This window comes from Prinia subflava, chromosome 3, assembly GCF_021018805.1.
Source record: "Prinia subflava isolate CZ2003 ecotype Zambia chromosome 3, Cam_Psub_1.2, whole genome shotgun sequence".
In the NCBI taxonomy this organism is placed as follows: domain Eukaryota; kingdom Metazoa; phylum Chordata; class Aves; order Passeriformes; family Cisticolidae; genus Prinia; species Prinia subflava.
The window spans coordinates 79,200,880-79,227,136 of record NC_086249.1 but is presented as its reverse complement, the minus strand read 5'-3'; the positions used below and the strand labels follow the sequence as shown (position 1 = coordinate 79,227,136).

Here is a 26,257-nt window from a genome sequence, read left to right as displayed (position 1 = left end):
TAGGAGCTGCCTAACTTCAGAATTTAAACTGCCAAATCATTAAACAAACAGACTGATTTTTAGAAGTTATAATTCACCAATAGTTTTATAAATTGTTATTGACTTCACCGGAGTTAAAATGTAAAGTTGGCATTTGGGTGACTATTTTAGATTTAACGTTTTATCAAATTACACTATGATTTCCCACAATTTTAGATAAATTTAAGAGTTGTTTGTTGCTTTTTAAACAGAAGACGTAATTATAAAGAGAAAAAAAAGTCTTTATTACTAAATATATTCATACAACAGTTTTAAATCATAAATCAGTTTTGAAGTTTCGGTAGCACTTTGTCATTCTTTAAATACTCAAGACTCATCGCTTTTTCCAGGTGAATTTCCGTCTAGGTCCCTCTTGACCAGGCTTTTTTCGTTCCTTCACACGTGGGTCAACTGTTAGCAATCCAGCTACAAAACACAGGAAAGCACCCATTTATTTACTGCTATTAGTTAATATTACAGGTAACTACCTGTGAGGAAATAACTTTGAGTTCTACTAACAGTATGATCTGTATCATCTAGAGGGCAAAAGGTTCAGAACCACAAACCCTGAAAGGAGCATCATCAGATCCTGTAACTTTTTAACTTCCCTTTAATACCTGAACTTCATTCACATTTTCCTTTACACACCACTAAAATAACCACCCACTCTTTTTAATCTACCCATATTGCTTAAGCCCTTAAAGCAGTGGTCTCCAAACCTTTTTGATCATGCAGTCCTAATAGTATTTTTGAGCATGTATTCCCAAATATATGTATTTATTAACTTATGAATTATATGCAGCACATTCTTACTGAGTCCCAATGGATCAGTTGCACATTCCCCACTATGAAGACCATTGTTTTGTGGTATATTTATAAGTACGGACAAATATATACATATAAATATAATTAAAAGTATATTTGGCAATGTCCCAAACATGTTCAGAATTATGGCGATCTCAGTAAAGACACCAAACTCATTACAGTGTCTATTTACAAGGGTTTTCCTAGCAAGTCATACTTGCCACTGCTGAAAAGGTACAGTCAAAGAAACTTGTTGCAAAGTAGGAAGACAGTTTTGGTTTCATGGCTGGCAATAGAGTGAAAAAACCCCACAGCTGTTCTGCTACCAATACCAGCAGGTGTTCTTGCTACTAGTCCAGAAAGAGCATAGTTAAAAGCTCATCGTTCATAACTCTGCATTTGCTGAAACAGCATGGACATCTCATCACCGAGAAGCATCAAATCCTGCAGCTATCTAAATAAACTCTATCTTTTCCAAAGTAACTTGTAAACACAAAATAATGCAAGAGAGGAAAGAAGCTCCCTTGGTTTGGCTAGTTGCGCGCAGTACGTTTATGCTCATTACTCTCTTCATGCCAACCCTCCAGTGTTTATATTGGAGAAGAAAACTTTTAAAAACATGAACAAGACACAACCAGCCAAGTAAAACAAACCACAATCTCAGTATCTTACAGCTCACAAACGTCTGATCCAGATTTATTTAGTAGTGAATACACATTCATGTTTTGTGATTCTATGTCGAGGCAATATAAGCTGGTTAATAGACCTAAAAGAGGTCATGAACAGATGGAAAAACGCCTGAGAAGTCATCCAAAATGTACACAAAGGATGCTAGGAAACAAGTGAAAACAATCTATAAATAAACGCAGATCCCTTTCATACAATATACAAGGTTTCACTGGGATTATTTACTCAAATCTGATCCTTAATGATCCTTGTATTAATTCTGTTAATTACCAGAAACACATTAAGAAACATACAAATAATTTCAATTCCTACCTTGCCTCATGAATTCCACCTCCTTTTCTGTCACAAAACTCCTTAAAGCTTTTGCAGAGGCTAAACGTATTGCTCCAGCCTGTGCAGATCTTCCTCCACCAGAGACTGTGCAAACCGTATCATGTTTTCCAATTCTGCCAAGAAACTGGAAAGGGAACAACAACTGTTCCCTACGGGGGAAAAAAAAAGAAGAAAAATTAAAAAGATTCATGTGCATAAAGTTCCATGTTATGCACATTTCTTGTCATTGTATATACAAAGCCATAGTTAACTTTTGGGCAGAGATCCAGAAAGGCATTCATATCTCACTCAAATCAATAGGAAATTAGCAGCTAGGAGCACATTCCAACTGCCAATGGTAAGTACTTAAAGTTCAGCTTTACAACTACTTTTATTCCACTACTTCTCTAAGGAAGCCAGGATCCATCAGCTCTGGATATTGAAACTGAGCAACCTCTCCCTCTATTCCTGAGCTTAAAAATCCCAATATAAAAGAAAAATAAAAAGAAAAATCACATTAGGAATAGAAACTTTATGTCAGCCTAATGAGAAGACTTCTCTATCAGACTGCGCACATCCTCTAAAATCTGAAGCCTTAAATAAAGTCTCACCTTGTTTGCTTCTACTATGTTACTGTACTCTAGAGTAATTACACATGCATGCAATTTGCAAATCTCTTGCAAAACCCTTAGAGATAATGTTTATTTTTAAAATAAAATTCATGACCTTTCTAAGAGGGCCAAAATCTGAACTATTAGAACAGTCTGTGCTCTCAGTTTTTGCATCCCTTCAGAAAAGGTGAGGCAAGGAGCACAGAGGAACTCCTGAAAATTAGGAGGAAATGCAAGACATATTTTTATAAAACAGATAGTTATACAGAGACAAGAACACAGAATCAACACAGCATATAACTGTATGGTGTTACTTTTGCTGTAATAATTTAAGTACAGTAAAAGAAAGTGTTTCATAGTGCTCTCACCTGTCTTGCAGCACTGGGAAGTAATGTAAGATGTCTATTCCATTTACTGTAATTTTTCCAGTCCCATTGTCATAAACTACTGCAGTAGCTCTTGCAGTTTTTCTTCTACCTTAAAGGAATTAAACCAAATCTTTTATGAGACTTCAATATTCTACAGAACTTCAAGTGCCCAAGTAATTAAACAAATCTCAACACATTCATACAGCGCCAGCTGTTAGGTTTTACAGGCTGAGGTAACAAAAAAATGCAAACAAAGAACACTATCTTTCAATATATTTTAATCAAAGTCTATTAAGGAGGGGGAGAAGTGTGTGTTGGAAACCAATCTCCTTCATCACAAAGGAAGCAATCACTCTGATAAAGAAATTATGAAACAAATAAGCCATTCTTCTTCATTTTGAGGGTGATGGGGCACAAACAAGATGGGTTTTGAACTTATTAAACCTGGTGGCTTTTCTTAAATCACACAGTTTGCATGCTTATCAAACTTCATTAACTTCTGTTCTGAAGATACTACTGAAAACCAGTGCAAATTAAATCATGGTTTGGTGCTCTCACATCTCTGTTGTTGTGTAATTTGAAGACAACCCAGGTAAAGCAGAGCTCTCTAGCCATTTTGTCCCTCAAATTCTCTGTGACTTTTCATCTGCTGCCTGCTGTATAATACCCATCATCTCTAAGATTCCTCTTAAATGTACAGCATGAAGTGTGTGTGCACACATGCTTTGTCCAGAGAGACATCAGCCTTTCCTGTAATTGTTGTTGCCACCTTATTTTTTCTATGCAATCACTGATATTCTCTATTGTATTGTTCTCCAGCTGTGTGTCTCTCCAATGAAAATGTAACAGCCTGTGTTTAGAAGATACAAAGACCTTCATGGCTTTTCTCTAGCAGCCCCTCCATACCAGTATGAATGATCGATATCCCATTATCCATCTCTGTCCCATAACATTTAGAGATTCCCTCTTCACATTTTCCTAGGCTGTTTGTAAATATCCAAATGCCTTGCTATTTATTCTTTGCATCTTCGAAGTTCCCCTTTGCTGGACTGCCTACAAAAGTCATGATAAAGGTTACTCAGTAGTCTAAACATGCTGGTTTTATGTTAAGCAACAACATTGTTATATCCATGGAAATACTTATATGTGTTTGTGCTCCTGCAGTCCTCTAGTCTTTATGCTCAGCAGTCAGCTCTGGCAAATAATGAAAAGCCCTTTTGTATCCTATAACCTGTAACACAATGAGGTCCTTTCTATGGAGCTATCACTATATAGAAATACATATATAAAAAACAGATGACAGGAGTCCAGGCCTTGGACTTTCTTGTACTTGTACTTTCTGACCAGTCTGTGTTTTAACTTGGTGTTCCATAACATCACTAACAGCTATACATGCAGTATCCATACATATGAGCATATAAAATGAAGCAGTGACACTTTCAGCGGTGTTGTACACACTCTAAAGAAAGCAGTTTGAAGAGGAACAAAGTCTGCACTGTTACCAAGCAAATTGAAATGATTACCTTCCCCGGTGCTGAAGGCCACTCCTCGCTCATCATACTGCAAGGGCTCAATAACCACCTTCTGCAGCTGTGCAGGAACTTCTTTGGAAAACTTCTGGATGAACTCCTCCTCGATGTCAGCACATGGCAATGCTACCAATTTTTCTAAGAGTTGAATAAATCTTGAATACTGTAAGACAACAAGACCTCATTTAAGTATGCAAGTGTAATTGCATTTGCGAAAACTTTCTATTTTTATTTAATGGATCTTTCCTACTTCACCTTTATTGATGATTTCTGACAAGATGACATTTTTGCACCTACATGCTGATTTAAGAACAGCATGCAGTTGCATCATTTTCTGTGTGACTAAAGACATCTAGTTCGTTCTTCAGAAAACAGTGAAACTTTATCCCAAAGCATAACCAACCCCCTTTTAATTAAGGATTATTGAATTAGAATGAAGTTCATCTCACTTAAAAAAAAACCCAAAACACTGGAGGATGTCTTATTACTTTATTATTGTTTTATTAGAATAGGAATAGGGAAAGATTTTTACCTGTTTTTTAGTAAGTCAGCATATTCACTGATTTGGAAATAATTTTATTTCACTGAACTGAATCTCATAAATTATTATATTTCATAACATATACAAAAATGCCTATCTTTGGCTGTTCAAGCTGAATTACTTTAATGTTTATGATTTCCTTTAAAACTGAACAATCAAGGTATTTAAAAATTCAAGAGATACTTGACTTAAAGGGCAACCTCTTGAAATAAATTATCCTTCACTACTGTGTGGTTCTCCTTCCCCTTTATACTTCCCTCCAAAGTTCTTCAACATGTGATTAAAGAGTACCACCAGTGTGTTAACCCATTTGTGCCAAAAGCTGGGATGTCCTGTTACCAAGTGTTATTGGCAGGAGCTCCAGATGGCTGTTGCCAGACATAAAGGTATCATACCATCAAAAATGGATTTTTCATGTAGATACCATAACCTGGTTTTCTTTTTATTTTTTTTTTTTACTTACAAGCCATTATTGCAAGTATTTGCTCTTCTCTCTGTTACCAGAGTCTTCTCCAGCACAAAATGACTATTTTTCTTAATAACAGTCCCTGGAACTTTGACATCACTTGGAAACTATTTCTACCTAACAATATGACACAGACTTGTGGTAAAGCCTTAGAAGAGCAGTAATATGGAAATACAAAAATGTAGACATTATAGAGACTATAGAAGTAGAAAGCTTCCAACAGTTTTCATTTGGAGAGTGTAAAGGGGAAAATAATCAAGAGCTCTGATTTTGTTTAATAATATAAATACCACTGACATTTTTGTTGCAGTGGCAAAAGGTAAGAATTTTGAGCAGGAAAGACTGGCACCTTATACTGAAACATTTCAAATATATTTAAACAATGCTTTTTACTACAGTCTGAGGCTTTATGGTCTTACATGGGAGAGGCCCATATGTATAAGGGTTCGGTGTAGGTTTTTTGTTGGCTGGGGTTTTTTAAAGTTTATTGCAATGTACTTTTACAGATGTAGAATGTATTAAAACCAAGCAGTGGAGAACACCAAACTGTTTGGCTGTACAAGTAGACCTGACACTTGGAGGAAAAATAGCCATTCCAAATGTAGGAGCTACTGAAAATACTGGTCTTAATGGCTTCTACTGTGAGCAAGATAGAGAAGGTCTCCTGGGTATTATCAGGATGGAGAATTTACAACAACTACTTCTAACTTATGCTTATGGACCACAACCTGCTCGAGACCTTTTTACATTCCCCACAGACAAAGAAGCCATCACATGCCACTGTTCCAGATGACAACTGAGCAAAGGACATGTTTGTTGCTGTTATGGAATTTTTGCAAAGCTGTTGTTCACAGGACAGACGAGACTGAGGAACACTGCTCCTAGGTGAGAAAACACTTGGAATGTTCAGACAAATGGAGTTATATTCTCTGGTACTGTCATATTCAAGCTTCCAAAAGCTGGCCAGATAGACTGAACCTGCTGTTACAAAATCTAATGCTCTCCAGGGCACTGTAGGGAAAAGCTCTGAGTGAGAAGTGTATGACTATTAGGATGAATAGTCTTATATCTTATAGAGATAATAGTCTATATCTTATAGAGATAAATGTTGAGGATGACTCCAAACCTATACAGTGATACAGTTTGCAGGAAACTGCAAAACCCTCCTCTCTCCCACCTTATTCATACCAGGAGAATGTAACAGGAGATATCTGTATCAAACAGATCTACACAGCTTTGTGTCTTGTTTCTGCTATTTGATTTTGTAGCCAATTACTAAGAAAAAGTACTCTATTTCTAGTAAGCCCTCTGTGATTTTTCTATCATTACTACATCATCCTTAACATTAAATAACTCTGTGCAGGTTTACTATTGCACAAATCCACTGCATTTCCCCATGCTGAACATTCACCCCTTCTCCACAGTTAGTAACAGAACTTCTAGCCCTGTCTATTTTTCATTTTTAACTACAATAAATGACTATTTCTATAATAAATTCTTATACCCCATTCCTGACCACATAATTAGATAATGAACAAGTGCTCTAGGTCTCACAATGTTGCCAGGAAAAAAACTAAATTATGGTAGTAACAATGGAAAATTCTTAGGAGTTTTCTATTGTGCTAGATAAATATCAACACAAGTCACTTCAACATGAATGTGACAGTGCTGTGAATATATACAGACTTCATCAGAAGACAGAAAACTCTTTTGGAGAGCATCTGCTTCTGCGTAATACCTTCCAGTGTCCAAAAACGCACCCAGAGCCCATATTTTTAAGACACAAGCTTCCTTAGGATTGGGAAGATTAATTACTTACATCATCATCTGACAGTTTTTCTACCAACATTTCTTCCAATTCAATCTTAGTCAGCCATCTGCTGCCAGCCAGGTTTCTGTTTAAAATATCACATATATTCCTCCTTTAATTAACCATGCAATTAGAGTTACATTGCAAAAGACCACACATCCAGTCACTCCTCGTTCAGAAACACATTTTCCATTACAAATCAATGCAGATCACATTCCTATAGTAAACATGAGGAGGCCTACGTTGATTTAAAAAGATCTGCCTTTTGAAAGGTATGGTAACTTTATGTATTGAATTAACCACATGACCATTATGAGTATCAGCTATGCATTATTCATATTATTGAAGTCTGAGATTGAATTAAAGTAACACTGTAATAGGAAGTGATCTTCCCCTCAACTTATGACTTATTTTTAAAAGCCTGCTGCCAGGAAAAATTTGGTTTACTAGCAGCAAAGAGCAAAATCAAAGGGAGAATGTCAAAATCAAATTCTTTTGCCGCTGGTCTTTACTCTTCTGATCAATATAAAGAACAGCAGTAGCAGTAAGCATAGTCACAGTACTAATGTAGCAGCGACACCGTGTATTCTATCTGCTGTGTAATCTTGAGCTGCTCAGCACAGCGACTGCACTGATGGTGGCAAAAGCAGAAATTTCTAAGGAAACAGCCTCATACAGAGATGCTAATGCAAAGAAAAACCAATGCTTGAAGTAAACCTTTGAAATATATATGATATGAAGTTACCAACTAAACAGCCATAAATATACATACCAGCATTATCAAGTAAATTTATGGCAAAGATGTAACTATCTTCTTAACTCCTCAGGTTTTTTAGAAACAGTGTCTTCAGCAGCATTAAGGAAGCTGTGATCCACTAAAAAACACTCCTTCTGAAGGTGTTTTTAAAGAGTACTACTTCTCAAGCGTGCATTTTAATGCTTTTCTGAGTCAGGACACGAGAAAGGATTATTTAGAAACAATGCAGATTTTAAAAATGATTTTAAAAAGCTTCCCATTCTGACAGACTCAAGTATATACTTAAATTTACATATTGTTATTTGCTACTTCCACTGAAGCTGGAAAAAATTCCTTGCATGTAAAAAGCCATAAACCAGAAGTAGTTTAGATCAGGTCCTAACCCTATAGTTAATATTACATTCACAATAGACTATTTTCTGGGAAAAAAATCCCAAACCAAACCTCAGCAAACTCCATGCCTCTCAAACCAGAAAAACCAGCCCTTCCCACCAACCTGCTACCTACACTTAGGAGATAAATTATCCTATCCAGACTAATCTCAGAGGAAGTACCATACTCAGTGTGAGAAGTAAGTCTCAAAAATCCTTTAAATTCTCTGAGCTTTACAAACCTAACAGGGAAAAAAACCTTTCATCTCTGACTAGCTTTAGGTCATTTTTCACATCAGTAAATCCACTGGCTGAGCTCTGTAAGGAGTCAGGCTATTTTTCAGCAGCATGCAGCAAGAAACTAAATTCATTTGTTCTCTTGTCTGCTCAGAACCTAACACGAATCTATAATAAAACATTCTGTGGGTCAGAGAATGCTATTTATATCATGAAGAAACATGAACTTCTGTTATTTAAGAAACTGAAATAATCTCAGCAAATTAATACTTTCTCTTCCTAACGTAAATAATAAATGGCCGAAATGAAGAAGTGACAAACCAACACAATGTGCTCCAAGGATAAAAAGAACTTGGGACTGGGGAAAAAAGTAATAATACAGAAAAGCAGTAAATGCCTAAACCAAAACTTCCTGGCTATATCAATTTCTTTTTAACACTTGCTTAACCTAATTTTCTAATATAAAATCCTTGCAAGGAATCTCAAAATAAAAAAATCAAGACTACAGTCTAAGAGGAGCAAACAGCACTTAAAAGCACATCCCGACACTTAGAAACCAAAAACTACATTTCCCACAGCTTCTGGTTGACATGGATCTTTTCTGTCCAGTGGCTAACTAAATGAAGAGCTTGCTGTGCATACCAGAGAAGTTAAACAGAAAAAAGAGACACTAAATTCAATTACTAACAGTGGTGATACCTAAAGAAATACAGCCAAATGAGCTTTTCTAAAATTACTAGGTTTTGATGATTTTTGTTCTAAGCCATTAGAATAAAAATAGTGAATTTAAGTATTTTGAGACTCTTACATTTAAATATTGGTAAATTAAAATATTCAATAACTGTAATTAAAGACTATATGTAGAGCTCAGCCTTAGGTCTTGAGATTTTTAAAGCAGGAACAATGTAGTTGGTACTTTAAAAGCCCTTGTTTTCTTATAAAAAGTTTACTTCCTTTTTTCAAAATGCTTTAATAAAAGACATAATTAGAAAAATTAATACAGAATATATGTTTTATATATATAAAACATTCATATATATGAATATACATATGTTTCATACAGAAACATAGAATTCTGGATATTTTCAAATCACACTTCAGAACTTTTATGAAGCAAAGAATACTGAAAAGAGCAGAGGGAGATTAAAGAGTAAGAGATACAGATGGGGTTTCCCTACTCTAACAATGAGAAGTGAGTCCTCCGCGCATATCTGATAAAACTTTTCAACATGAAATTACCATACGAATATTAAACAAGGAATAGAGCAAAAGTCTGAAAATGTGTTTGTGGAATAGAAGGCATGTAGGGTGGGGAACTACCAGAAGTGCCAAAACAGAATATGAAAGCACATTAAGAAAACTACTACCAATATTCACTCTGATTGGAAGCTTACCTTTTTTCTTGCTGAAGAGGAAGGTCTTGAGCTATCAGTTGGTCTTCATGTTTCTGAACATTCAGCAATTTTTCATATGTTTCCTTAAATGTATATGGAAATGTATTTAAATAGATTCCTTTTCATTTAATATTAAAATTTTGCCACTTAAAATGCATGTTTATGTGGTTTTACTCTTCAAACACTTCAGACATAGCGGTCCATAAAACAAATAGAGCTCTGACAAAAAAATCGTGTGCAGTTCAAAATAACTGATTTTGAATTCTGTAACAGTGTTTTTTGCCTTCTAACATATGCTTGTAAAAAAATATTCAACTGTATACAGAAAGACAATTACATTTGTATAATGAATGCAACTCCAAAACATACTGCACAATAATTCCATCAGTGCATCCACTGATTTGACTGATTTGATCATTTTGGTCTGATTTCCTCAAAATACTAACAAGGTTAAAGACTTACCTAATTTTATTTAGTTAGGATTTTAGTTAGGTACGTGTTCATTTAGTTAGGTACATGTTGAAGTGTCGGATTTACTGGTGGTCTGTATCAGACTCAATTTCTTACCCTGACACAAAGTTGCACATTTACCATAGCAAGAATTTCTGTTCTCTCAACTGTGCACATGTACTTACTCTGAATTTTCAGTATTTTTAAATAGTTTTCTCAAAATTCTTATCTATGTTATTATTTTCAAACGATGGTGTGACAGTAATTTAGCACTTCAGGAAAAAGAGAAAAAAAAAACCAAAAGGGAAAAATAGTCAAAAAAGTCACAGTAAAAATATTACACAAGAAACACATTTTAAATAAAGTATTTTTAAGATTTTTTTTCAGTTCAGAAACTTATGAAGACTATTTGTTCTAAAATATAACATCTAATACTCTTAATTACAACAGTGATCCAAATGCAAAGGTAAATAGGAGCATTTGGAGAAATAATTATAAATTGTATTGAAACAAGAGCACAGTTGTACTACAACGAAGTACTTCTATGCCAAATAATTTACTTTCATTTACAAGTGAAATAGAAAGCTTACAGTCATTTTCCTATACCGTACTATTATGAGTTTTAGCAAATACTAGAGAAAAACAACAACATAAGAATTTGTGGGGACAGGAAACAATGGTTTGAGGTTTTTTAATTTGTATTACTTACAAAAAAAACAGTAAAGGAAGAAACAGGAGACAGCTCTGTGCTGTCACATATTAACTAATGAAATACTAATTCTTCATATAAAACTGGGATTTATAACAGGATGAAGCAAAATTTCTGGGTTAAAAACAACCCAAAAATAGAAGCTCCTTGCTTAGTTATAAACACCTACTGTTCAAGCTGATTTTTTCACTAATATAAAATACACCTGCACATACACTAAAAATATTTGTACTTAAAACGTATGAACAAAGAACAGATTGTTATCTGAGCTGCACTCAAAGCATTTAAATAGGGACAACTCACTGAAGTCTCTGACGCAGGTCACTGATGACATTTTTAAAGGCATAGTGGAACAAAATATTTTTAAAATAATTCCTCAGTTAAAAACTTTGAAGTACAAAACCATCTCTTTTCAGACAGCATGAGAATTCATATATTATAATAGCAAGCCTTTCAGAAACCCTTTATGTTTCATGAGATAATTGTATCAGATAAGAACTAGGAAAAATTTTCAACTTAAAATTTTATTTATCCTCCAACACAAGCAACATTACACAAAAGAGCAGATATCCTATTTTCAAGTATTTCCAAACCTCACAAATATAACTGTAAAGAAACTCTAAGTAAACGAGATGTGGTAACACTACTGTGGGCAATATTTATGTCACATCACTCTAGTAATCTTAACTCCATTCAGAGTTGACCATTAGGCATCAAAATTATTGCCTATACATTAAAAGAACAGTATGGGTTAAAGAGCATGAGGTGTACCTGCACCAAGCAATCTTTACGTATCTGTAGCTAAGACATGCAAAAGAATGAATATGGGAGCTTCTGCTTGGGACCATAGAGCAAGAGAAGAGAAGGGGAAGGAGGGCTGTGTCAGTCCCTCAGCAAGCTGGGGAGAGCTCAGCTGCAACAGTCTTAGAGATTGAATCTGATGAGCTCCATGAGTTTTTGCATTTGGAAGAAGTCAAACCAGGCATAAAGATGGTATTTTGGTGTCAGATGTTTGGAAGAGGTAGGTACTGGGTTATTAGGTCTTATAAATGCATAAGGAAGTTTTCCACCTTCCTGCTACTCTTGACTAACCTCTTGCCATCAAAGGCAGAGGTAACCACTCTACCTGCAAAAGCAGACTTCTGTCTGCCTCCTCACATACTCCCATCCTCCTCCAACACATTCTGGCATACATATTTATTTATTAGTATTTATTAGCATGGTCAGCAAAAACACATAAACAGGAGCTCAACACAGCTACAACACAGTTCCTTAAAAAAGGACACAGGGAGGTAATCACAGTTGTGACCTTAAGACAGACTGACTACAGTCAGAATTGCTTCTAAACAGCAACTCAAGTATTTTCAAGTGACACAAGTTAAAAGAAAACTTAGGGATTTTGTCATATTTGGAAACTATTGATAAACACAGGCAAATCAAGTGAGATATGGGTCACCACCTACCACTTTTTAGCCTCAGAAATTGTCAGTTACAATGACAAAAAGTTTTAGAACAGCTGCAACAATAAAATTTTCCTGAAGACCCCCCTTGGTAATCCCAAAGAACACCAACACTCCACAGCCCGTTTAAATTCTAAGAACATGCATTTGTAAGAATTAAAATGATCTCTTTAAACTGTTCTGGTTAAATTGCAGCAATCATGTCTATTCAGACAAAGAACCCTTCACACGGGAGATGAAGTCAAGCAACATTGAAAAGTAGCATTTTAAAGTAATTCCAAGTGTAAGGGAAATGTTAAATATAATGTCCTACATATTTCTGGCAATGAAAGTGGACTTGCAAGTCTTATAAAATTTTGGTCTGAAGTACTAAAAAAAAAAAATTGATGCATGTATCTAATCTCTGTATAGAGATAAAGCCAACAGACTGAAAGAACCACTCACGTGTGAAGCAAAGTATGTGGATGAGCCTTTGCAAAATCAGGAATCACATGTAATGCCCAATAATTTATCTGACAAATCTTCACTCCCCAACGGCTAAAGAAAGCTTCTGAAGAAACACTTGCTTTTTCAAAGCTGGCAGGTGAAGATTTTACTAATCACTTGAGGATTCAATAGTCCAATTCATGACTGTACACATCTGTGTGTCTTGTAAACTCAGCTTTTACACAATCAAAATAGCTGATTTTACAAGATTGACTATGTACTGAAACGCTTCCATTTCTAATAGAGCGATCAAATTTCAGATCTCTAAAAGGACACTTAAAATAATAAAAAAAAATTTACTCTGCATTAAAAAATAGGGAGGAGATCAGCAAATGAAACCCTAAAAGAGGTTTTTACAGGGAAAAAAATTCTATTAACATTAGAGCTAAGACACGCTGCAGAGACCACCTTTTACCTCAGTTTGCACTTTACTTTGTTTCTTGTGCTTTGAGTTCAGCATACACTACGAAGGGTTTTAAGTTTTGGAATATTTTTGAGAGTTAAAATGCTCAATTGTTAGAGCATTTACCTCAATCCACAAGCCCTGATATTTCTAAAAAAACGTACAAGCATGATTACATGGAATTACTATTTTCCTGTAGAAAATGCTATGAAGATACCATTTTGTCTTGCTCTACACATTACAAAAATGGTATTATTCTAAAAAACTTGTAAGTTAAATGTTGATCAAAGGTGCTATCAAACATTTGTGAAATGATGCTTCAGGCAATAACATTCTTTTGTGTACCAGGACAAAAACAAATTGTCCTTTTCCCTACAGCTGAACTTTATTCAACAAGCAGAACAAAAACAATAACATGTAACAAATATCTTGTATGGTAGTTCATTCCACATTGAAAGCCAACATGTATATTGGCAGTTATAATACATACAAAGATAGTTTATTTTCAGTGAGTGGACAATATTATTTATTAGCACTAACTAAACAATAATGCTATGCTCAGTTATATAACTAACAAGTAATACAATTCAAGTGCCACATGAGCTTACATAGTAATTAATGGCATACAAGTTTAAGCTAAATATTATGTTTATCCTGTTTATTAGATTTAATGTAGCAATTTAAAAGACGTCCTCAAATCACATTGATTACTTACACTAGGCTGTATTAACATAAAACTCTTTTCTGAACAAATTAATTAGCTTTGAGACTTAAGAATACATTTTGTTAAATACATTTTAGTTTAAGAAGTGGTTAAAACAACGTTAGGAATTTCATGCAGAGTTTGGCTTTCATTTGGCCGACTTAAAAAACCCCTGTGAAATCTCCCTTAATGGATTTACATTTATAGAAGCCTATTTAACAGAAATATTCAGAAACAGTTGAAGAACATTCAAGTTTCCTATACTAATGAAAAATGCCTTTGTCAAGGCCATTTGTTTGAAGGTGGTTGCCGCGTTCTTAGAAACAAAATGCGCACTATACTTTCAGAGATTTCCAAGGCAAGCTTACATACTCTAACTGCTAGGAAGAGCTAAAAATAAACTTGAGCTCCTTGTAAAATTTGTAATTTCTTCATTATGATGGAATGCAACAAAACATCTTGCCCTTGGGTTGCTCTGTTTCAGCCAAAACAAATGCAAATGGCTTGTCAGATGACAGCTGTTTGATAAGGCTCCTCTACAAGACCTGCATGCTTTACTTTTTTCCGTGAAACTTGGGATGAAAGGCAGAAGGCAGGAAGAGAATTAATGTAGCATACAGTCTAAAGGCAATGCTACAACCGTGATTAAGTAGAAAAGTTAAAAGGCACAGATTTTCCACAGCCTTGCTGCGTGCAACCCATCCGTGTAACAAGTTGACAGGCCTAGCGCGTCAGCTCCATCATCCTCTCCGACAGCTAAAACGCAGCATTGCATCCCTTTTCAGAGAAAATTTGCGTCTGCACCATGAAGCGTTGTACATTATTTCTTAGCACTGCAGGGGGCTCAAGTCCATATGGAACCTTCACAAATATTACCACAGATCAAACCAGCGGCGTTTCGAGGCAGATTTGACATACCTATTTAAATGAACAGCAGGGGTCCTCGGGCTGCCTCGGGCTGTGCAGGAGAAAACCTCTGTGGAGAGCCTATGCTGCAGCTCCATTACTCAGCAAAGACACTCTCTACATTTATCATTCATTTCATTTCTGCCAGGGCAAGAAGCTCATTTGCCCAAGGTCAACAAAAAAAGAAAAAAAAGAAAAAAGAAAAAAAAGTGGGGGTGTTTTTTATTCTCCCAAAGAAATAAATGTACCTGACAAGAGGGGATTTTGTCCTTTGGGTACACAGAACGCAAGTAAATATCAGATCATTCTAATAAAAGCACTATACTCAGTAAAGCTGTGCACTGAATTTGTGACCATAAAGTTTGTTTTTCTGACAACTGACTAACCACAGAACTAACTCCTTAAAATTATCTAATGAGGAAACAAATTCTGGCATGAATACTCAATCAAATATTTCTTCATTATTACATTATATGCTATTAATGCTTTTGTCTCCTATAAGTACATGTAAGAAACATGAATGTCTTTCCATAGACTCCTCTAAAGATGCAGATAATGCTTGTGCTACTGATGGTCACAGATATAGCTGGTCTGTTCATAACCCATATCAAGACACAGAGTCTAGTGGTGTTCTATTAGATACAGCTTTTTTCATGAAGGTAAAAGATGCAGATCCTTTACTCCTGGAACCATATTAATCAGAAAAAGCCTTAAGTTTGCATGAATGGAACCAGCTAAGAAAAATCAATTAAGCAGTTTAAATGCAAATTTTCTTCACACTAAATGTCAGCACAAATAACATTTCCTATAGCTTTGCCCTTCACAGAGGAAAAAAAAAGAACTGTTTTTTTGTTCTACAATGAACTTTGCTAGAACTAGCCGTTTTTGATGTATGTGCATTCTCCACTACTAATCTTTTGCTACCAACTAGATACAGCCTACAGGAAAGTGTTCAGACTATTCAAAACCAGTCCATACACAAAACTGTAAAATGAACCAAAAATTAAAGGAAGAACTATTACGTAGTATGTTCTCTTAAATGTGACATAAAAATGCTCATAATAATGAATATTGTGACACAAAAATATACATTGCATGTAGCTTCAGTTGTGATTTTACGGCCTACTGTGAAAACATAACTAAACTCAGGAGCTGCTGAGTGGCACCTCTAGAATAACGTGCACTTGACTGGGAGCTGGCATTATTTATTACAGATAACATACTTACGTGCATTAATGAATAATATGATTGCTTGCCAGTATAAAAGAGGAAGTGAAATGGTCGGCCATCTTCTCCCCACTGGATTTCTAACGGAAGGCAAGATTAGACAAGAAAGCCATATATAATTACTAAAATAAAAATCCCTTGTATTAAACTGCAATTACAAACATCTCTCATAATACTGATTGTCTTTTTGAATATCAGAGAACAAAGACATTTTCCAGGTGTTCAAGCTGCCTGGAAATTTAACAGTTTACACAATCTTTTTTAAAGCTAATCTCCCTCTGCAATGATAATAAAATATTTAACATTATAGCTGTAAATAACATTTTACATAAGGAAATGCCTTGTGCACAACTCTAAAAGACTGTGTAGGTATTACAAATAGAAGTATACATTTTAGAGTAAAAAGAAGTACACAGTAAGAGACAACTGAAATCTATATTGAGAAGTGAAAGATAAAAGATTAGCAGCTCTGGAAAAAACAGTGCTATAACAAAGGGGGGTTTTATTAGCATAATATATCTAAGCTAAACTAAGTATGTGTACAACTGTGTTTTGTGAGCAACAACCACATTCAAGAACTTGGGTGATTTTAGAACTTGTGTTATTACAACTGGGATATTTAAATACAAAGACCCATCCTACAGTTTACATAATTATTTCAGCAAGAAAACAAATGTTCCATATTAATTCAGCATATCCAGTGTGTTTTATTCATTACAAAATATTATTTAAAGGCAAATAAATTTCAACTTCGGGAAAAAAAAAAGCCAACTTAGATAACATAACAAAGATCTCTTTCAAATAAAGAAATATTACAAACATAAAAACCTTTTTCCAAATTGAACTGTAGAGAAAGTCTTAGCCATTTTATCCAGTGAAGTTAATTCAAGCCATCTATAAACTAAAGGCAAAGACAAAGACTCCAAAAACCTGTCTGATATGCACAATATACATTGGATCAGAACATCAAGACATAATACAGCAGAAGTTGAACGTAAAGATGCAAAACTTAACAGAAAAGAAAAAATACAGGGAATCTTTACCCTCATATACTACTAGTGAACTGTGTGATTTTCCATGTATACAGTTGTGAAAGCATATTTTATTGAAAAAACTGTTTTGGAAACTTTCCAAAGTATAAATTTAATTTTTTGTACTTCAAAGTTATCAAAGATGCAACACATAGACAAGACAAAGCTGCCTTAAGAGATACTTATTGAAAATGTTATTTTTAGATGTAAATACAAAATACACATTTATACTAATTTGTTCTTACAGTCCTCAGGATATAGCTAGCATTTCAAAGAATTCTTTAGTCCTGAAAGCATATAGAGTAGTAGCTTAGTTCTTCCATAAAACAGCCCTTGGATTTTAAAACTACCTTATGATTAACTCTCTCCTACCTTCTCACTTTCTACTTTTTTTACTTCACAAAACAGGGAAGTTAAAAAATAAGGCATGATGCCATTTGAAAGCCGATATTCCAGAATTTCAGATAGTTTAGACAGCTTTCCAAAGACAGGAAGTCTCCCAAAAAACAAGTATCAATTATTCCAGCAGCAGGAAAAAGGAAGGAAAATTGTAAGATTTTAATAAGAGTCAGAAATGTTTATTTGAGACTTGATAGCTCAGTGAATGTAGAATTGCACACCCATGCTACTAGTTCATACCAAATACTAGTCAAAAACACATAACGTGTTTTGATCTTATCTTTTAAATGTTCTATGTAGAATTAAATTGTTGATTTTAGTGACCAACATACTGGCATATCTCTGACAATCTGCGACTTTACACAGTGTCTCAGGAGCAAGACCAAAGACAGTATGGACAGAGTTAGGACATCAAGGTCAAAGAATGGATTAGGAGAGGTTCCACTTTGCCTATTATTTAAAAAAAAAAATCAAACCTGTAATTTCTGATCTTCTAGAACACCAAAGTTACAAAGAAAACTTTTGGTTTAAAATAGTATTGATGGATATTTTATGGAGGTGACAGACAGCCCTGACAAAAAGCTACTGAATTTAACAAAAGGTTTTCCCATGACTTCAAGAGATGCTATGCATCATTCTATTTATTGCTTATTTTTAAACAATGAAAAACATTTATCTTAGCCAGTTGATGCAATTTCTGAGAAGATCAGTGGTACTCTGGAATAGACCAATAATTTTTATCCTAAACCACAGAATATCAGAATAGACTTTTACTGCTCACATCTAAGCAGTCATTAGGAACATAGTGAAAAGAGCCAATCCAAAAAATTAAGAAATTCTCCATATGCAACAATTCTAATACTTAGAAATAATAAAACAAGTATCTAAGAGCACTTACTTCTCTGCTCTGGAAAAACTTCAGTAGGATGCTGTAAATAAATAAAAAATATCAGCAAAAGGAAAAAATTGCTCAAATTATCATGCTACAGTTATACAAAAATGTAACAAGAAATCCTACCTTCATCATAGGTCTGGCTTGTTTGTCGAATAAGCCAGAAGGAAAGAGATAGGCAATAGCTCTCTGAAAACAAGAAGAAAGATCTTGTATGTGACTTTTTTCCCACAAAAGTTTTGTTTCATCAAAACATTTCTTATGTATTTTCTTATGCAAAAAATAGCATAACTTTTGTACAGTAGGCAACCAAATCAGTAAGACAATATGACACATATATAATGTGCTGAAAAGAAAAGGACGTAATTTCCTCTAGAATCCTCAGAAGAAAAACCTCATTCTAAAGGCTGTACTCTACTGCATCTGAATGAATGAACTTTCTTCTGCCAAGTTTAGGTTTTATAGAATGTATTTATCATAACTTAGCAGAACTATTCAAGTGCAAAGACCACCTTTATACACAGTGATTTTCCAGTAAAACTTCAAGTGCTGTAGCTTCCAGAGGAAATCACAACACTTATCTATTTAGCTTTCTGAAAGTATCAGTGCTTGCTAACAGTGCCTACTGGCAGACCAAGCATAGAAATTTTATTTAAGGCAACAGGAAAAAGCCAAATTTTAAACATGTGGAATCCCAGTTTCTAAAATTTCCAGACAGTTTCCTCAAGTCTAAAAAGCTATGTTTATTGTGGCAGTAATAACTATTTTATATAGCCTAAATAAGCATTTCATTGATCACTGCATTTGGAAAGAACAAAAACAACAAAAGATTTTGTGTGAATCACAAAATCTTTGCTGAACTTGAACTGCCCAGAGAAGAATGATTCAAGTGATATCTTTTCTCCTTAGATACCTCAAGGTTTGCTAAAACACTTTAGCAAAATATATGACATTCATTACACACTCGTTGCTTACTGTTTTCACTGAATACAAGGTACATAGTTTATTTCTAATTAATTGATATTTACCAGTATTTATGTGATATATAAAATGTGTATTATTTGCCTGCAAGAAATGAAGTTAGAGTACCAATATTCCAAGTCATTCTGGCCAAAATGTAAAGCAAAGCACCTTACAAAGTTAAGCCCTATAACACAAAGCATCTTACAGCATCTTACTCTCCCTCTTTAATGTAACTAGACAATAATATAAAAACATGCATTTGTCAGAGCTGTTTATTTCCAGTTGTATGAAAAAAACAAACCAGAAAAAGCTAGCCACTGAAAGCTCCCAGATGTATGAGTCTGGCATGTGTAGCCAACTTCAGACAGTGGGCAGTGGAGCTTCAGACAAAAATACTGTGCTTGTACAGTAAAATGGATCAACCAAATAAACCCTTCTGGCAGTGGTCTCATTAATATTTCCACTAGACAGTAGAGAAAAGTAGAATTACAATAAAATCTGAGTTTAAAATCTTCTCCCAAGAAGAATGGCTCCTTGTTAGTTAGGCTACCTTAGGGCTATTACTCACTGATAATTTTTTCCATAGACTTGGAGTGGTTTGTCAGTGCTGAAAACAGATTTAATATGCATGGAGTGTAAAAAGCCCTAACCTATTACTTTCATTAATCCCCTACTGGCATTCTGAACAGAATTTTCAGAATTCTGAAGCAAACAAAAGGCTTAACTTGATTTTATAAAATGGTAATTTTGTTTCTCTTAGTGACTACTGTATTCCCATTTGTTAGTCAATGGGCATTTTATGCATACACACTGTAGGTGAACACCTATTTATGAACAAATGGGGATTAATTATGATGGCAAGAGAGAAATCTACTGTGAGCCAAATGATGTTAAACCAACACCTTATATAATATATTAAAAGAAATTATTACAGGGTCCTGAGATTGACTGTGTGTGTACTTAAGACATAATCTTTATACAAGCATTTCCAGAATCTCAGCCAAAGCAGTTACTGTAACTACGACACCTTAATAAATGCCAAATATAACAATTTAACATTTACAATGAAAAAAAAAGTAGCTGCCATCTGAGACCTTCTGCTTCTTGGAAAGTTTATTTTATTGCTAAGTATATAATCATGTCTTTCAAACTGCAGCATGAACATACCCTGTATTAAGAAAACCTAACATCTACTCTCGGATCTCCACACAACAACTAACCAAAGAGGAATGGCTCATTTTATAAGCTTATTTTTTGTGGTCACAAAATGGAAAGAAATTGTCTTCCTGAGTTCTCTGTTTTTATGGAAGAGTAATCAAGGATGAACTAACCTGGAATGCAACAGATTCCAGTTCAGCTTTATTCAGAAGTTTCTTCTTAATTTTACATAGCTAGGTCCTGAGGCTGTACTTTACCAACTACGCAGAAAGTCAGGCTGCCTCTTGGGAACTTCATCTACAAAAGCTGATTTTGTCTATTCAAATGTTTCATTTTTGTAGAAAAGAAATCTTTTTAAAAAGCCCTGTACTAGCAATATAAAAAGATGGTGGATCAGTCTGAGGAATTACATCAGAATTAGTCTCTCCAAACTGCAGCTGAAGCACATAACCATGAAATTATTTTCCTGAAATCTTTTTAAAATGTCTTCAGATATGGAACACAGGTTTCCTTTCAGGAATCTCAAGGTCTCGAACTAAAATTCCATAGAGAATTAACTGCACATGTTGCATTTTCCTGAACAGAAAAAGCAGGCAAATGCCCCTCTTAAAACTTTATAATCAAGGTGTAAATGCTAGTAGCAGTAAAGTTGCCAAGAAACCTTTAACTGCAGTTTCCCATTCCAGAATTTCCCATCTCATCCCATTCCCCCAAGGGTCCTAGCCCATACTGGTTTTTTAGTGCTTATTTGGACTTGAACTCCAGATTAAAGAAACTGTTGTGCTCAATATGAAGAACTGCTTTCTCAGTGTCATCATGTGGGCTACAGAAGATACATTCCCCCCACTCCAGACTCCACAGGTTCTGGGGCTGCTATTTCATATTCTGTTCGTTAAATCACACTGTTGCCATTGTCTTTGGAAATAAACCACAACTTTCTAAAAATGAAACACCCATAATTATTTTCAGCAGAATCACAATTAAAAATCCTGGTACCTAATAATACAAGAATGTTTCCAAAAATAATTACATAAATTACTTGAAAAAAGTGGAATGGGTACAGTCTGCTTCTGCTATAAGTTACTAAAAAAATTGAGTTGTGTCTTTTAAGGATTTGAAAATCTTTGTTTTTGAATTTCACTGTTGATCCACACAGAGAAGAGGAAAATACCCAGTAGTCACATCTTTAAAAACAGCAGATTGTAATGAACACATTAGTGAAAAGATAGTTTGTATCTGACATTTCTTAAACTGCACTTAAGTTGATCAACTCAACTTTCCTGTACCAAACTAACAGAAATCCTATTATATTATTTTTGTGGGATCAGAAGAGTCAATATACTGCCCACACGACCAAAGTGTCTTTAACTTGCAGCTTTAAATTTGAACTCAAGGCAGTTGGCATAAGGAGTACAACCTTCCATCCCTATTAAGAAAAAAACAAAAACCAAACCAGAGAAACCCAGAAAGTCCAGCAGTCCTTCAGACATGCAAACCAATTAGTTAAATAACCTGTCCAGCACTGCATGTGTATGTTGTGTAAATTCAGTGTACCTGCCACAGCCTCACCCTTCCTCTTCCCTGTGGATGTTGCATATCCTGACGTCTGATCCTCCTTCCCTTCCCACCACCTCTCTACAAGCCAAGAAGTTTTGCTCGCTCATTTTCTCTCATGTCAGAGACTAACTCTGAATCAAGCAACTTCAGCTGGGTCGGTAAGAGTTACTTTTTCTTTTACTTTTTTTCCTCCAGTGTCTTGAGAAATGAAGAATTTAATACTTTAATTCAAAGAGAGTTGACTGAGTCATACTGGGATAGGAGACTTCAGTAGATCAGTTCTTCAATTGATTTTGCCCATTTTTACTGAAGCTCAAACACAAAACATTCCACTAATTCCCATTGCTCAAAACATGTGCAAAGATAGTTATCTAAGCAACATCCAGTGAGGAAAGGTATTTTAGGGAAAAGGAAAGAAGAAAAAAAATTTTAAAAATCAAACAAAAACCACCTCTACCCTGGGGCTCCTTTGCAGCAGCATCCTTTTTGGCAGCAGGCTCAAGAATCCAGCTCATTCCTTTTCAAATATACACGAAATTTTAATCATCAAAACACTGAAGTGAGAAGTGACACTTTATGCCATAACATTTTAATGAAACACCTGAGCAAAAGCTGTTTCAGCTTCCATTCCTCAACTTGATCACACGAGAGCCACTTCCCTTCTTTAACTGTGCCTCTTGAATCACATCATTTAGTCACTGTACTTCATCACCTCTCAGACCGAGATGTTTTCTGGAACAGCTGTTTTCCTTCTAACCACACTAGCAGTATTCTTTAACAGTTTTCAGCACCCAAAATCCAGCATATATCTGGGGTAAACCCAGGAAGGAATGAAACAAAAATGGGACACAAAATATTAACTCTGAAATATTTTTTTTTTATTTAACAAGACAGAAAAGGTTAAGAACAAAACAAACCACAACCACCTCCCTAAAAATTGACACACTAAGTTTATACTGCAAAACAAACCCCTCTTCTAAAAACGAACTACTAAAATTTATTGAAACCACTCCCATCACTATTCATCTAAGGGCAAGTTCTAGCTTGTACAAAAAGAAGTTTCAAGTCCAAAGTGACATACTATTTAAACTCTATCACTTGAAAGAAAAAAAAAAAAAACAAGCAAAACAATCCACTGTCATTATATGAAAAATCTCAGCTTCATTTAATATTACATTATTTTTATGCTATGTAATCATTTTCAAAATGAAAATTAATATCTTGTCATGAGGTTGCAGGACAAAAAAACCCCAAAAATCTGTTGAAAGGAATAGTCTTTATTTCTATCTTCATTTGATTTTTTTCAAAATACGGAACAGTATTAGAAAGAATAAAAAAAAAATATAGCAGTCATCAGCTCTGATTGATGCAGAAGTAAAAAAAAAAAACAAAACTGATGCAGAGTTTGCTTCCACTGGGAAAAAAATTAAAAAGACTTGATAAAAGCATTCTAGCTTCAACTATTTAAATAAGTCTAAAATCCATTATTTTTTGTAAGAACAACGCTGGACAAGACACTCTTCTTGCAGACAACAGGCAGTTCAGAAACACATTTTGTTCTGAATAACATTTCTGACATTTCACATTTGCCAATATTCACTCATTTTTAATAGTCTGTATTGCTAAAATTTGAACATTATGTAGAAATGAGATGTGTCGAGTCACCTTTAAAAGCAACTGAATAAAAGCAATTTTTCATGAAAGAAGCCTTAATTTTTTGAAAGAAACCTTATGAGGAATTAAGTTTTTTAACATTTAACATTTTCACTGTTAACTATCTTATTGGTATTTTTCCAACAGTATAAATGCTAGTAGAAGAAAACATATATTTTATGTTCAAATTATTCCATCTGCTTGACAACAATCTATTAGGTCAGAAGACAGACAACAAGCAAAAACGAATGCAGATCTTTAGCTTTTGAGTTTTACTAACTCTTACAAGGAAAAAGTATTGCTTTATGATGAGCTTGTATCTGAGGGAGCATTTAGTGACTGCATAAAAATGAATAATAAAAATACTGGCATATAAATAGGTCATGAAGCTTAAGACACTCTTCTTGTATTAATCTTACTTAGATTTCTGGGCTTTAAAGTGGAATATCACAGAACTGACAGTGGAAAATGACTGTGGGCTGTTTACTACAACTGTAAGTTAAAAGTTAAATCACAAAATAAAAGGCTTACAGACTCAAATGGGGAAAAGCACTAGGTCAGGACTGCAATCTCTATTAATTAGGTATCCCAGCTGGGCAGTGGGTATGCAGCTGTTAACTTGATCAATGACTTACCTAAATGTCATCTCTACTGATTCGCTTATAAATTACCAGCAAGTGAGACTAATGTACAGGTGCTAATTTATTTAAACTGTTCTCTGCAGTTCTACATAGCTTTATAAACTGCATCTGGCACCTAATGTTAGCTGTCAGTTGTACTTAGACATGCCTGTCCTAACGACTCTGTTCATTAGAAATGAGCACAAATTATGAAATATTGTGAAAAATGATACATCAAATGGAATGGGCAAAGCAAATCAATTAGAAAAACTTCATAGCATATACTCACACATAGGAGTATAAAACAACCTAGCTTCAGAGTGAGGTCTATAATACCAATTAAAAAGCAATTGGTACACTTGTGCAGAGTTATATATCAATTTGCTGGATTTTTTTTTCTCCTCCAGAAATACTGTTGTAATACACAGCTTAACTTTTCATTCCTAAATAAAAGCATCAGTAAGAGGCAATTCTGCTTCCACAACATCCGAGGATTAGCAAGTAAGTCAACTTATTTTCCTGTTTTAAAACTTCACAAGGTTTAGCTTTTATTAAACTCTACCTAAAACTCCAGTGAAGGACAGAATCCTAGGATGTCTACTTTTGAAATACACTGCAAAGACTGATTAACGGCAGAAGACATGGAGGTATATAAGCACTCATCAGAAAGAATTATTGCTGTTCAAAATGTAAAGCTTGGTAATTCTCCTGCCAGTGCTTAAGGAGCTTTTATATTTTTATAACAGAAATTTAATTATGCATAGAAGACACTATTAGACACTCTAATTATTTCTCCACACCTAACAGAATATGAAGAAATCAAACCACAGATACTTGGTATCACCAAACAAAACACTACTCTTTTGGCTCCACTTCTCCATCATTTCAGGAACAGTCTGCAAAGCAGTCCCATACTTGTCACCTGCACTGCATTTGTAGAAGCTAATTTCCAGAATGAATCTGCTTTTACTAATGGTGGAGCTTAGTTAATGTGGTGCAAATTATCGTAGTGCTGTGGATTTATAAAGGAGAAACCACTACATAAATATGCTCATTTTGCATTTCTTGCAGTCTTGCTTTTTAGAAGCCTTCTTCCTACACCCTGTCAAGGAAGGAAGGAAGGAAGACTACAGATTAATGCATTCCCCTGCCATTAACCTTTCAGGCAAACTGAACTACCAGCATCATCCCTGTACTGTATGAACATGGAAGGTATCCCAATGGTAGATTGGTGCACGTTTAGTTCACAAGAAAGTAACTCAAAAAAATAAAGATCATTAGAGGGAAGAAAAAAAAAAACCTGAAAAACACATGGAAAGGAAATTTTATAGTTTGCAGAGAAATAAAATAGCCAATGTAAAGAAACAGCCTGGTATTACTGCTGACCTCAGTGAATACTTTTCCTGTTGACCTTACCCACTTACACTTAGACTGGCAGGGTCTCTGCACTGGCACTTGATGGCAGAGGAGCAGAGTGATTCCTGCACCTCTGCATGGAAGTGCATGCAGCATCAGTGCGTAGCTTTGCACTCACAAAGCTTGATTTCCTATGGATTTGTGACCTGGACTTAAGCCGCCTTTATGGATTTTCTGATACCTGATAAAACTCAAGTCTCATTTCAGCCTTTTTCTCAACAGGCCATTACTCTGGATTACTTTACCTTGCCGCCTATTTTTAGAACTTAGTTTTGAAGCCCGTCAAATGTTTGAAATGAGCCTAGATCACAACCTACAA

General features: G+C 34.8%; 1 protein-coding gene across 2 annotated transcripts in view; it reads right to left on the bottom strand.

The window, feature by feature from the left end:
* Positions 1-239: 239 nt before the first annotated feature.
* MRPS9 (mitochondrial ribosomal protein S9) overlaps positions 240-26,257 on the bottom strand; it is a 34,128-nt gene continuing 8,110 nt past the window's right edge. For both annotated transcript variants that reach the window (XM_063392651.1, XM_063392652.1), the window contains 9 exons: positions 18,698-18,760; positions 18,578-18,608; positions 16,250-16,329; positions 9,906-9,988; positions 7,156-7,231; positions 4,324-4,492; positions 2,801-2,909; positions 1,822-1,991; positions 240-444 (listed from right to left, as the gene is read on the bottom strand). In XM_063392651.1, coding sequence (XP_063248721.1) covers positions 353-444; positions 1,822-1,991; positions 2,801-2,909; positions 4,324-4,492; positions 7,156-7,231; positions 9,906-9,988; positions 16,250-16,329; positions 18,578-18,608; positions 18,698-18,760 — 873 coding nt within the window. In that variant the 3' untranslated portion in view covers positions 240-352. The remainder of the gene's footprint in view (positions 445-1,821; positions 1,992-2,800; positions 2,910-4,323; positions 4,493-7,155; positions 7,232-9,905; positions 9,989-16,249; positions 16,330-18,577; positions 18,609-18,697; positions 18,761-26,257) is intronic.